At 39.7% G+C, this 14,619-nt stretch overlaps 1 protein-coding gene across 4 annotated transcripts in view; it reads left to right on the top strand.

Moving 5' to 3' along the window:
- The window catches only part of ASB11 (ankyrin repeat and SOCS box containing 11), a 34,504-nt gene extending 20,919 nt beyond the window's left edge, over positions 1–13,585 (top strand). For 3 of the 4 annotated variants that reach the window (XM_002806154.4, XM_015126954.3, XM_077987951.1), the window contains 4 exons: positions 2,833–2,983; positions 6,496–6,630; positions 8,078–8,269; positions 10,147–13,585. In XM_002806154.4, coding sequence (XP_002806200.2) covers positions 2,833–2,983; positions 6,496–6,630; positions 8,078–8,269; positions 10,147–10,271 — 603 coding nt within the window. In that variant the 3' untranslated portion in view covers positions 10,272–13,585. 4 annotated transcript variants of the gene reach the window in all.
- Positions 13,586–14,619: the final 1,034 nt, after the last annotated feature.

The raw sequence follows: 14,619 nt of genomic DNA, 5'->3' as shown, positions 1-14,619 counted from the left end.
GCAATGTTTTTAAGTGCTTAATGACAATTTAAAAAAATTTTATGTGGAAATTGGGTTTCCACATGGAGAACTGAATATAAAAGTCTTCCTTGTGAAACTACTTTTCCTGAGGCCATTGTGGTCATGCATTTTCTTTTTTCAATTTTTTTTCCCCTTCTTTCTTTTTTTTAAGACAGAGTCTCACTAACACTATTGCCCAGGCTGGAGTGCAGTGGCACAATCTCAGCTCACTACAACCTCTGCTTCCCAGATTCAAACGATTCTCCTGCCTCAGACTCCTGAGTAACTGGGATTACAGGTGCCCGCCACCACGCCCAGCTAATTTTTGTATTTTTAGTACAGATGGGGTTTTGCCATGTTGGCCATGCTGGTTTCAGACTCCTGACCTCAGGTGATCCGCCCACTTTGGCCTCCCAAAGTGCTGGGATTACAGGTGTGAGCCACCGTGCCCTGCCAAGTGGTCGTGCATTTTCATTAGATAGCGCTTCTCTAAGTCACCGCTTAGTCAGCTCATGGGTAATGATGAAAGAAGGCTGTGTGAGAGCCATTTCCTTTCAAGCTAGATGACTGGAGTCACAGGCAGACTGCTGACAATATCAGGTCAGAGAGGAGGTTTTGTTGGGCACAAAGAGAAGAATAAGACATGTTTCTTTGTCTTTGTCAAGTTTATAAAGAAACAGCCAATAAATACTGTATCACACCATTTAACATTTAAATCAGAATGAGAAATGAAATAAGAGAAAGCTGACCTTCAGTAGAAAGTCCCCCACAATTGGCAGTCCCATGAATACCTCAAACTCAGTGCATCTGTAACTGTGCTTATCATGTTCTTCCCTCTGGGACCTGCTCCTCATCTTGGGTTCCTAGTTTCAGAGGCCTGGTGAAACATCCTCGTGGTTTCCCAAGCTGCAAACCTGAGAGTCATCTTATTTCTTTCATCTCCCTATCTAATTAATGAAAAACTCCTGCTAATTTTACTTTCTAAGTTTTTCCCAAGTCTATCCTCTCCTTTGTCCTACTCCCATAGTTATCTAAATTCTTTATTATATTTTCAAAATGATTTATTTTTCGCCAGGCGCGGTGGCTCACGCCTGTAATCCCAGCACTTTGGGAGGCCGAGGCAGGTGGATCACGAGATCAAGAGATCAAGACCATCCTGGCCAACATGGTGAAACCCCGTCTCTACTAAAAATACAAAAATTAGCTGGGCGTGGTGGCGGGCACCTGTAATCCCAGTTACTCAGGAAGCTAAGCAGCAGAATCTCTTGAACCCAGGAGGCGGAGGTTGCAGTGAGCCGAGATCATACCACCGTACTCCAGCCTAGCGACAGAGCAAGACTCTGTCCGAAAAAAACAAAAAACAAAAAGCAATAAAAACTTCTTTTTGTGTTTGTCTTCCCTAATAGAATTCAGCCTACTCAAGGAGAGGCAATTGTTCAGCCTACTCAAGGAGAGGCAATTGTCTTATCATTGTTTCCAAAACATTAGCACCTAGTAGATGCTCAATAAATGTTTGCTGACGTGAACTAAGAGAGAAATTTATAGGAAATCACATAAGAAGACAAATTCCTAGACTGGGGATGAGGATGATACTTAGAAAAACACAAATCAAACTAGTCCTACCAAATACTTTTTAGTAAAAATATAGAAACCCCTAGCAATATGAATTGACACACATTTTCCCCTGACCTTGCCTGTCTCTGCCATCTTAGCATCTTATCTTTAACTTTCCAATTTAATGGGGGTTAGGCTGGGTGTGGTGGCTCACAACTGTAATCCCTGCCCTTTGGCAGGCTGAGGCAAGAGGATCATTTGAACCCAGGAGTTTGAGACCAGCCTGGGCAACATAGCTAGACCCTGTCTACAAATAATTCTTCTAAATTTGTGGGTCATAGTGGTGCATGCCTGTAGTCCCAGCTGCTCAGGAGGCTGAGGCAGGAGGATCGCTCGAGCCTAGGAATTCAAGGCTGCAGTGAGCTATGATCACAACACTGCACTCCAGCCTGGATAACAGAGCAAGACCCTGTTTCACGGGTTATATTGCAACTCTGGAAACAAGTCTTTTTTTTGTGTCCAAAGCAAGGACATTTAGAATCCTGATTATCACAAGCATGTATCCTTAGTTGTTGAAGCAAAATTGTTTCACATCAAAAACTTGACTGTCCTACATTTCAATGGCATCAGAGCTCCCTACCACTCCTGCAGCTCCTGATGTTCTTTCCAATCTATTGTTGATACACAGAGATGTTTCCCAGCCCTGCTGGTTCTCATGCGCTTCCCACATCCCTACAAGGTACCAAAGATGGTTGCAGACCCCATGTTGATGGCTGTTTTCTATGTCCCTTTGGCTTGGTCATGCTATCTCTAGAAGTAACAGCTGACATGCGTAATTTGCTTGGATTATAGTAGACCAGAGAGGAAGTTGTGGCAAGAAAGACAGTAGATCTGTGGAGAATTGCCAAGGATTTTGTAAGCATGGATTTTGGGACCACAGCTAGCTGATTTCTCCAGTGCTTTTGGTTCCTGCCATGTTTGTTCATGATTCAGAGGGGAGTCATATTAATGGAAAATGGAAAATGGAAATAATTGTTGTTGCAAATGCTTATTGAGTGCTGACTGGGCGACACATAATGTTTTAAGTGTTTGACATATAGTAACTCGCTCAATCCACCCAATAACTTCATGAAGTTTCATAATACTGTAAAGATGTGGAGTTCCCTCACCTATTCACCAGCACGGGGAATTCCTCTAGGCAAATACACAGGAAGACATACTTGGAGATGGTGAGAATGAAATAACAAATCCTCTGGCTCTCTCTTTGCCCGTCATTAGGTCAATGGAGTGACAGTTCACGGAGCCACGCCCCTCTTCAATGCTTGCTGCAGCGGCAGTGCTGCATGTGTCAATGTGCTGCTGGAGTTTGGAGCCAAGGCCCAGTTTGAGGTGCACCTGGCCTCGCCCATCCATGAGGCAGTGAAGAGAGGTAAATGAGCCACCACAATGCATGTGAAACATTGATGGGCTCACTCCAATCTGTATGAATCAATGGTCTAGTGTTAGTCATTCAAGGGTGACCCTGATCTTCCTCACCATTAGAATATGTGTGGCCTAGAAATCCCACAGCAGTAACTTTAATTTGTCTAAATCTTCAGGAAATACCAGTGTGGCACAAAGAACTCTACTTATAACTTTGGAATGCTTTCCTGACTCAGATGTCCCATTTCCTGGGGATGGTCTGTTGGCAGGCCTTTCCAGAGCCTCTTTGCTGGTGTTTTGGTGGCAGCTGGTACAGCCAAGGCAGTAGTTGTGACTTACTTGAATTGTACTATGCTTATGTCTCTGTCCTTGGTAGGCAAGAATAGCTTATCCTCTAAAGTCCATAAAATACCAACCACTAACCTAAAATAAACTATGAAAGTATCTGAAACCCAAGGCTGATACTATCTCTAATGGAATAGTAAATGTAACTGTTCATAATAAGTTACACAATCTAGATGGACTGATGACTTCAAAGTCATAATTATCGGAAAGAAAAGGCTGCAACTTTCCAAAGTATAGCATTGGAAATCTTGAAGCTGACTCCAGACTCCTGTGTTGTCAGTTAATTTCAAAGTGAAGGAAAATAGTAAATCCAAGGAATTTAAAAACTATATGCACAGACTAGACATGAAGGAGAAGATGCCACTGAAAGGACAAGGCCATTTGTCAAAGGTCACACACCCAAAGAGCGACATTTTGATGATAGCCAGTGAGGGAGTTGTTCTCTTAACTGAGATCAGAAATACAATGGTGAAGTTAAAACACTCTAGAATAGTGATCTTTGCTGGTGTAATTTGGGATGAAATACTTTATTTCAAAAGGCAAAAGTGAAAGATTTGTTCCAGGTTATTAAACATGTCACTTGCCAATTTTTTTTCCAGTGGATCACCTTAAATGATGCAAAAGACCCAAATCTAAATTTATCTATGTATTTTATGTTCTAAATGTATTTAATACACATTTATTAAATAATAGCTGATGTTAGTCATTTCCCAAACATCATGTAAGTCCTTTAATTTGTAGAATAATGAACTACTTTGGAAACGATATAAATGTCTTTCTTTTTTTTTTTTCTTTTTTTTGACAGAGTCTCATGCTATTGCCCAGGCTGGAGTGCAGTGGTATGATTTCTGCTCACTGCAACCTCCGCCTCTCAGGTTCAAGCAATTCTCCTGCCTCAGCCTCCCAAGTACTGGGATTGCAGGTGCCCGCCACCACAATTGGCTAATTTTTCTATTTTCAGTAGAGACGGAGTTTCACCATGTTTGTCAGTCTGGTCTCGAACTCCTGACCTCAGGTGATCCACCTGCCTAGGCCTCCCAAAGTGCTGGGATTACAGGCGTGAGCCACCGTGCTTGGTCATATAAGCCTTTTTTTTTTTTTTTTTTTTGAGACAGAGTCTTGCTCTGTCTCATAGGCTGGAGTGCAATGGCACAATCTTGGCTCACTGCAACCTCCACCTCCGGGGTTCAAGCGATTCTCCTGCCTCAGCCTCCCAAGTAGCTGGGATTACAGGCACCTGCCACAGTGCTCAGCTAATTTTTGTATTTTTGAGTAGAGACAGGGTTTCGTCATGTTGGCCAGGCTGGTCTCGAACTCCTGACCTCAGGTGATCCACCCATCTCAGCCTTCCAAAGTGCTGGTATTACAAAAAGTCTTTATTAAAAATTTAATATTGATTTGATATAAATGTTTGAAGTAAAAATTAATATTATTTGTATTTCCGCACAAATGTTTAAAAATTGATAAGTATTGGGAATGGTTTGAATTAATTAGGTATGTCTGCAGTGCTTGGCTGATTATATTTGGAGCTTTTGGTATCTGTGTGCCTATAAAACATATATATGCTCGTAATAAACACATACTTTGTGTGTTTCTGTATATTTTTCTGTATTGTAAAAGCATGTTAAGGATAAATATCCACAGAATGGAAGCATGATTAGCAAATTCATTATTTTATACACTTTGTATTAGTGCTAGCCATTTAACTTTTCTGTATTCATTTTTAAAACTTTCTGAGAATATTTAAATTTAACTCAAACTAGGCTGTTTCTTGTTCTTCAAAAAAAAGACAAGAATTATTCAAAAATATGTGTTAAATACCCTGTATTTTCCAAGTAGTTTTAGGGACTTACTAGATATTATTTCTGGATTCTTATAGCTCTAAACCTCTATGAACAAGCTGAGTCATAGTTTGAATCAATACCTTGACATACTGATGCTGTAATCCAGGTATAATATTTAATTATGTGAACAAATAGTTTGAATTGACAGTCCTGATTTGTACATTTTAATGCATATTTATACTTAATTTAGAATTTGTGATAAATCAGGTAGGTCTAAAATGAAGCTTACTTTTATGTTATCGGCAAAGAATAGGTTGGCTAAATTAATTAGTAATGACATGATTTTTTTAGGGAGACATTTAAATCTTCAAAGAGAACGAACTCTTTGCAAGCTCCCATCAATACCTCAGAAGCACTCTCTCCTGAACGAAGCATTCACAGGTTGCGAATTAATCATGTCTATCTATTTATTGGGCAAACTCTCAAAAGAGAATGCTTGCTTACATAGTTGTTGTTAGCCACTGAATTTGAAAGTGTATTTAAATATATTCTACACGTAAGACTTCTTTATTCTTTCCCATAGGTATTTTCCAGACTAACCAAAATAAAGTTGCAGGCCATATATCCAATCTCACATCATGGAGAAAGAAGAGAATGAGAGATTTATAATGGAGAGGGGACAGGGTTCTCTCGGGTTTGAGTACTAGCTTTTCAGAGTAATAATAGGCCTAGTCGTTTGTCCCTCTGGGTCTTGTCACTTCCATTTGTAAAATGGTGGCATCATTCTGGAGAGTGATTTCAACTGTGCTACTTGGAGCCCTTAGTTTAGTTAAAGTTAAATCGGGTTGCAAAGAGAAGCTGGAGTGGGGAAGCATGGCCATGCTCCTCTTTTTATTGGTATTATTTTGGGGGTTTCTACCTAAGATTTCCAAAAACAAACAAAAATTTTTTTTTCTACTGCAAAAAGAGATCTAGGTTACTTATTTTTTTTTATTTATGTATTTTGAGACAGAGTCTCGCTCTGTCAGGCAAGCTGGAGTGCAGCGGCGCGATCTCAGCTCTCTGTAACCTCCACCTCCTGGGTTCAAGCGATTCTCCTGCCTCAGCTTCCCGAGTAGCTGAGATTACGGGCGTGTGCCACCATGCCCGGCTAATTTTGGTGTTTTTAGTAGAGATGGGGTTTCACCATGTTGGCCAGGCTGGTCTCGAATTCCTGACCTCAGGTGATCCACCCACCTCAGCCTACCAAAGTGCTGGGATTATAGGCTTGAGCCACTGCACCTGGCCAACCTAAGTTATTTCTAAAGCCCATTTCAGATAAGCAATCCTATAATTCTGTGAATATTTAATATGTCCCTTACTTGAGTGAGGGTATCTTGTGTTCCACCAGGTCACAGAGAGTGCATGGAGATCCTGCTGGCAAATAATGTTAACATTGACCATGAGGTGCCTCAGCTTGGAACTCCCCTGTATGTGGCGTGCACCTACCAGAGGGTAGACTGTGTGAAGAAACTTCTAGAATTAGGTAATTTCCAAAATTATTTTCATGAAGAAACCTATTAACTTTGTTGGTTTTCTGTAGCTTCAAAGATGAAGTTCTTGTCATGGTTGGAAAATATTCGGTTAGCATTTTATGTTTGAATGCTAAAAACAAAACTTCTCTAGAGAAATGACTGTATTTCTCAGTCCTGCTTTCTTTGATGTTAACTCCATTTACCTGATATTGTTCTCCCTGGTTGTCACAAGATGGCTGCCAGCAATACCTGGGCTTACAGCCCTCCTTATCCATACACAGCAAGAAAGAGCATTGGCTCTTTTTGAGTCACATGCCCATCTTTGAACCCCTCATGGGGGCCAAGGAAATACAATACATTGATTGGTTTAGGCCTAGATTTCAACCTACTCTGCATTTATTAGGCTTCACTGGAAACACAAGAACTGAAACTCACAAGAGGGTGGTTTCCCTTCGGGAAATCTAGGTATGCTTGCCAAGAAGATGCTGGACAGTAAAAACAACAGACATTTGCTACAGGCTAGTTTATATCTATCCTGCTACAGTATCTAGTCATTTTAAAAGCAATTCTAAAAGGCATATACAGAAACCGAGAGTCTGTGGAAAAATGAACTATCTTTTTCTTTTTTTTTTTTTTCTGTTTTTGAGATGAAGTTTCGCTCTTATTGCCCAGGTTGGAGTGCAATGGCGTGACCTCAGCTCACTGCAACCTCCACCTCCAGGGTTCAAGCGATTCTCCTGCCCTAGCCTCCTGAGTATCTGGGATTACAGGCGCACACCACCACACCCAGCTAATTTATTGTATTTTTAGTAGAGACAGGGTTTTACCATGTTGGCTAGGCTGGTCTTGAACTCCTGACCACAGGTGATCCACCCACCTCAGCCTCCCAAAGTGCTGGAATTACAGGTGTGAGCCACTGTGCTTGGCTGGAAAAATGAAATATCTTGAAACTATTATTTGACTAAAGATTCAACAAACTTAGCCCCTGACATAAAGGTGGAGATTGTAGTAAAAACCTTTATTGTGAATTTTTATCTTGAGGAAGTTTTTGTCTTTTTTACTTCCCATCATTTACTATTCTCTGTAGTAAGTTCAGAAATCATTTCTTGAGCCCCAAATAATATAAATACTAAATAAACTTAGCTTTATCTTTTGCCCCCAAACATAATAACTATGTAACAAGAGCCTCAAATACTTTATTTTGTATGCCACACAGTTTGTATGGGAAAGCAAATATTTAAAATAATTAAAAATATCTAAATTCACTTTTCTCACCAAATAATTTCAAGTAGTCTTAGTAGGCATTGCTGAGGTTCTAGGCTTAAATCACATGTTTTCAAAGATTTGTCAAATATGTCATGGTACTTAAAATGTCTTTATATGCAATTACTATATTTGAAGCTCATTGTGCTTTACATTACCATTTAGTGTTGAATTGTGGCCATCTGTTTTGTTAAGGAGCCAGTGTCGACCATGGCCAGTGGCTGGACACCCCACTCCATGCTGCAGCAAGGCAGTCCAACGTGGAGGTCATCCACCTGCTAACCGACTATGGAGCTAACCTGAAGCGTAGAAATGCTCAGGGCAAAAGTGCGCTTGATCTGGCGGCTCCAAAAAGCAGCGTGGAGCAGGCGCTCTTGCTCCGTGAAGGTAACCAAGGGCTGGGTATCCATTCTTCTTCCATAAGCACATTCTCTCCCCTTCCTGTCTCATCTGTAGCATTTTTTTCCTTTTTCTTTTCTTTTATTCTTTTTCCTTTTTTTTTCTTTCTTTTTTTTCTTTTTCCTTTCTCTTTCCTTTTTCTTTTTAATTGAAGGTGGCATTGTGGGAGGCGACAAGCCCTGCTGTCACTGACCTGTCTTCTGGGATTTTATATGCTGTGTATATTCACTAAAAACCAAGGGGCATTTACATATAACCAGAGTGTTGCTTTGTATTTTCCATAACAAGAAAATAACCAGAAAACCGGCCGGGTGTGGTGGCTCACGCCTGTAATCCCAGAACTTTGGGAGGCCAAGGCGGATGGATCACAAGGTCAGGAGTTGGAGACCAGCCTGACCAACATGGTGAAATCCTGTCTCTACTAAAAATACAAAAATTAGCCGGATGTGGTCGCTGGTGTCTGTGGTTCCAGCTATTCAGGAGGCTGAGGCAGGAGAATTGCTTGAACCTGGGAGGCGGAGGTTGAAATGAGCCGAGATTCCACCACTGCATTCCAGCCTGGGCAACAGAGCGAGACTCCGTCTCAAAAAAAGAAAACCAGAAAACCTTGTTTTTACCCCAAAAATGTTGAATTTCCATTTCTGTCCTGGCATAAGCATATGATTGAGCAAACCAAAACTCTTTGTAATGTTGGGAGACAATCTGATGGCAAATTCAAAAGACTTGAGTCAGAGTCAGTAGGGGAGGACACAGAGTATTTCAGAAACCCGACTAAATGGTGAGGTTGCGTGCCTGTTCCCCAGATCAGGGAGTAGGTGGGTCTGCATACCTCATTGCTTCATTCCCATTTCCACCATGGGCATTAAGAGCAACTATGATGCCAGAAGAGGTAAGTCGAGCATCTGAAATTCAGAAGAGAACTTCTTACATCTATACAGTAAGAAAATATTTTGAGCCTATATTGATTATTTGTGTGCTTGGAGAATATTAAGACAATTATCATTATTCAGCTTTACGTGTGCCAGGCACTGGGCTAAATTTGAAACATAGATCAATCTCACTGAATTTTTAAAACTTTAGAGCAGTGGGAACTTTATACGGTAGTAGCTGGTTGCTATGCCAGGTACAAATGGGAAAAGAAAAGCATAGGCAAGGTCACACAGCTAGCTATATAATAGAATTAGGTAAGATTCTAAGCCATCTGACCCCAGAATGTGCACTCTTTTTTTTTTTTTTTTTTTTGACATGGAGTCTCACTCTGTCTCCAGGTTGGAATGCAGGGGCGCCATCTCGGCTCACTGCAAGCTCTGCCTCCCGGGTTCACGCCATTCTCCTGCCTCAGCCTCTCAAGTAGCTGGGACTACAGGTGCCCACCACCACGCACGGCTAATTTTTTGTATTTTTTTTAGTAGAGACGGGGTTTCACGGTGTTAGCCAGGATGGTCTCGATCTCCTGACCGCGTGATCTGCCCGCCTGGGCCTCCCAAAGTGCTGGGATTACAGGCGTGAGCCACTGCGCCTGGCCCAGTGTATTACTTTCATTGGCACATTCAATACATTAATGAGATGCATTCCCGTTAGACCTCACACTGCATTCCTAACTTGCCTCTGGTTAGCCTCATTCTTCAACATTGGTAATCTAAGTACCCTTGGAAGATCATCTTAAAGAAATGCATCCCTTCCAGAGGGGCAAATCGGGATCCACTGCCTGTATTTAGTGTCCGCTACATCATTCTATAGTTCCTATACAGATCCAGCTTCTCTTCTGCTTTTAGAAAGTTTCCCCTCTTCCAGTTCTCTGATTTCCCCCTTCCACACCATCTCCCACCACTATGAAGTTAACACCATTTTCATTTCTCTCTCAGGCCCACCTGCTCTTTCGCAGCTCTGCCGCCTGTGTGTCCGGAAGTGTCTCGGTCGAGCATGTCATCAAGCCATCCACAAGCTACGTCTGCCGGAGCCACTTGAACGATTCCTCCTATACCAATAGTCCTAAGTGTCCCTGGGAAGATACTTGGAATGACACAGATTGTTGTCTGCTGTACCTAGAGTACCTAGTGTGGAAGCTCAACAGCTAGACTCTTAGTATCTTCAAATGAGCTCAGTTGAAGTAAATCCCCCATGAGCTAGAACACTTGAGGAGTGGAAACTCCTGGTTAGTGTAATGTTCTTATTAACCAAGGGGCAACTAGAAACTGTTTAGCTTTTAGCTCTTGTTGTTAAAGAAACTTAAAAAAACTGTGAAGTAGAGTGAAAACAATAGGCTATTTTTTGATGATTCAGGATCTTCTTGTACCTAAAAGTCAACATTCTGAATATTGTATAGACACATATAAATTCAGGTGGATAAGATTATAACAAGTGTTAGGTTTTCCAAGATATGTTCTTGATTCAGTTCTTCCCTTCAGCCCTTCCCCATTTTTTTCTTTCTTTCCTTGAATTAATCTTCTATAATTTTGATTTTTTTGTGTATATATATATACACACACACATGCACACATATATTTAATGTTTTCAAAGTCCTTAATATATGTATAAAGCTTATATATATGTTTTCAAAGTTCTTTATATATGAGGTTATATATATTTATGTAGACTTTATATGTATACATATACAAAGTTAAGGACTTCAAAAATATTGTGTAGTTAACTGAGGCTTCCAATTACCAAGGTCCTGGTTGATAAGAAAGACTTTGGAAGAGATCAGTGCACCCAGAGTTTGGCATCTTATTGCTTCTGATATTCAATGCTGTTATTTGAAGTAAGCAGTTCTAGGATTGAGAACACTGGGTGTCCCCAACAACCTGAACCCACAGTCATTGTCTGAGGCATGTTGCAACCCAAGCACTGGCTTGTTTTCAAAGTCAAGATCCTCAGGGTTTTTGAAATAATTACATATTGATGCCAGCCACCAAAGTGGGTTCAATGCTGGGTCATTATTTTTTTCTGTGGATAGGGGCCCAAAATAAGCACAAAGGTATATAAAAAGAGGTTTCTCCTTTCTGTCTTCTCCTTCTTCTCATTTCTCTCTCCTTCTGCCACCCCTCCTCTTCCTCTCTTCTTTCTCCTTTTTGTGAATTTAAAACATGGGAACTGGATAGACTTTTAATTGTTATAAGTATTACTGTCACGGTTCAGTGTTCGGTTCTAAAATGAAAATTTCCTCTCAGATCATCCTAAGACTCATTTCACACATGTATTTTTTCCCCTGTTTTTCTAGACCTTTGGCTCTCCACTGGAGACAATTTTGCCCCACTCCCACTGAGACGTTTGTCAATGTCTGCAGACATGTTCAGTTGCAACAACTGGGGGAGAATTGCTACTGTCATCTAGAGGGTGGAGACCAGGGATGCAGCTAATCACGCACAGTGCACAGGAGCCTGCAACCAAAAATTATCAAGTCTGGCCGGGCACGGTGGCTCACGCCTGTAATCCTAGCAATTTGGGAGGCCGAGGCAGGCAGATCACAAGGTCGGGAGTTTGAGACCAGCCTGGCCAATATGGTGAAACCTCATCTCTACTAAAAATACAAAAGTTAGCCAGGCGTGGTGGCAGGCGCCTATAGTCCCAGCTACTCAAGAGGCTGAGGCAGGAGAATTGCTCAAACCTAGGAGGTGGAGGTTGCAGTGAGCCGAGATTGCACCACTGCACTCCAGCCTGGGTGACAGAGCGAGACTCTGTCTCAGAAAAAGAAAAAAAGAAAAAAAAAGAATTATTGGGTCCAAAATGTCAATAGTGCCGAGAGTGAGAAACCTTCCTCTAAGCCTGTGCTATTCAATACAGTAGCTACTAGTGACATATAGCTAATGAGCACAGGAATTGTGGATAGGCTGAATTAACATGTGTTGTAAGTGTAAAATACATATTGTATTTTAGTGATTGAGTAAAAAAAAAAAGAATATGAAATATTGTGAACTTTGTTTTCTTTTGTTTTGTTTTCTTTTTTTTGAGACGGAGTTTTGCTTTTGTCAACCAGTCTTGAGTGCAATGGCACGATCTTGGCTCGCTGCAACCTCTGCCTCCCGGGTTCAAGTGATTCTCCTGCCTCCGCCTCTGGAGTAGCTGGGATTGCAGGCATCTGCCACTAGGTCCGGCTAATTTTTGGTATTTTTAGTAGAGACGGGCTTTGACCATGTGGGCCAGGCTCGTCTCAAACTCCTGACCTCAACTGATCCACCCGCCTCTTCTTTTTCTGTTTTATTTTTTATTTTTTTGTTTTGAAATATTAATAACGTTTGATGTTGTATTTTTAATTTTTGAAAACTTCCATACTGTTTTTCATAGTGGTTGTAGTAATTTACATTCCCACCAATAGTGTATAAGAATTCCCTTTTCTCCACATCTGCACCAGCATTTGTTATTTTCTATTTTTTGGATAGCCATTCTAACTGGGGTAAGATGATATCTCATTGTGGTTTTGATTTGCATTTTCCTGATGATTAGTGATGTTGAGCATCCTTTCATATACCTGTTGGCCATTTGTATGTCTTTTTTTTGAGAAATGTCTATTCAGATCCTTTGCCCATTTTAAAATCAGATTATTTGTTTTGTTGTTGTCAAGTATGGTCTAGCAATCCTATTACTGGATATTTATCAAAAACAAAGGAAATCAATGTATGGAAGAGGTAGTTACACCCCCATGTTTATTGTAGCTCTATTCAGAAGAGCAAGATATGAAATCAACTTAAATGTTTATCAGTAGATCAATGGATAAAGAAAATGTGGTATATATACAAAATGAAATACTATTCAGCCTTAAAAAGGAAGGAAATTCTGTCATTTGCAGCAACATGGATGAGCCTAGAGGACATTATGTTAAGTAAGTCAAGCACAGAAAGATAAACACCATATGTTCTTGCTTACATGTGGAAGCTAAAAAAATTGAGCTCACAGAAATAGAGAGTAGAATTATGCTTATTAGAGGCTGGGAAGGGTAGTGGGGAGCGGGCAGTAGGGAAATGTTGGTTAATGGATACAAAATTATAATTGGATAGAATAAATAATTTCTAGTGTTTCATAGCACTGTAGGGTAAATGTGGTTAACAATAATTTCTTATATATTTTTGAAAAGCTAGAAGAGAAGATTTTGAATGTTCATAGCAGAAATGATAAATGTTTGAGGTGACAGATATGCTAATCATCCTGATTTGATCACTTCTAGGTATTAAAATGTCACTCTGTACCCCATATACAGTTATTACATACCAAATAAAATTAACTGAAAAAGCTTTTGATGTTGATCACACAGTGAAATGATAATCTTTTGAATATATTAGGTTAAATAAAATGTATTATTAAAATTAATTTCACTGGCTTTCTTTTTACTTTTTTAGTGTGACTATAATAACATTTTACATTACATGTGTGGCTCACATTACATTTCTATTAACAGTACTCAATCATTTTCTGATTTTTAAATTTTGGAATATCTAATAATCTTAGTTAATTATCTGGGGGGAAAGGTTACATTTTAATCTTACATCATATTTCCAAAACAAATCTTGCTTTTAAAAAAAAAATTTAAAAATTAAATAATGCTATAAAAATACTATAAGAAAATATACATGAATATACATGAAAGGGAAAGCATTTTTGAAATATATCAAAGGCAGAAAGGTTAAAGGAAAATACCGATAAATTGGAATACATCAAAAATTATGTTGCAAAAAATGCCATATATAAAATCAAAGTGCAAACCAAAATAGAGGAAAACTGTACGTGACATCTATAGCAGATCAAAAGTCAATATTCTAGGACAAAGGTGATCATCACATCCCACTCTTAGCTTTCTCCTTTTCCCAGTGGAGAATTCTGGTGAACAAGGATGTAAATATTACCCAAATCTTGAGTAAATTCTAAAACGTATATGATACTTTGTGCATTTTTTAGAAGATATTAAGGAAAGAATCTAGATTATTTATCTGGCTCTACATGCTATAATATATGTATTGCATGACGTGGTGGCAAAACAATATGTAAACTTACCTGTTTCAGGTGGGATCAAATTCTCCTTCTATGAGAGATGTGACGAGAAAAACTGAAGAGTGTTTACAAACCTTGGGAAAGTCAATTTTCACAAATCTTGAGGAAGGTACAGCGTAAGTCCAATGGCCATGAAAGGAGGTACAATTCATTGTGTCCCAAATATTAAAGGGCAGAGTGATCTCAGCTGATATCTACATTTCAATATATAAATAGTTCATTTACAAATCAATAAGAATAATATAGGTTCATGAATAGAAATATTAGCAAAGGGAATGACTAGGAAACTTATCAAATAACATACAAATAAATAGTCATAAGAATGTTAAAGATAGAAAATTGATTGAAAGAAAGGA

Source organism: Macaca mulatta, chromosome X (genome assembly GCF_049350105.2).
Source record: "Macaca mulatta isolate MMU2019108-1 chromosome X, T2T-MMU8v2.0, whole genome shotgun sequence".
Classification (NCBI taxonomy): Eukaryota; Metazoa; Chordata; class Mammalia; order Primates; family Cercopithecidae; genus Macaca; species Macaca mulatta.
This window is presented reverse-complemented; position numbering and strand designations above follow the sequence as displayed.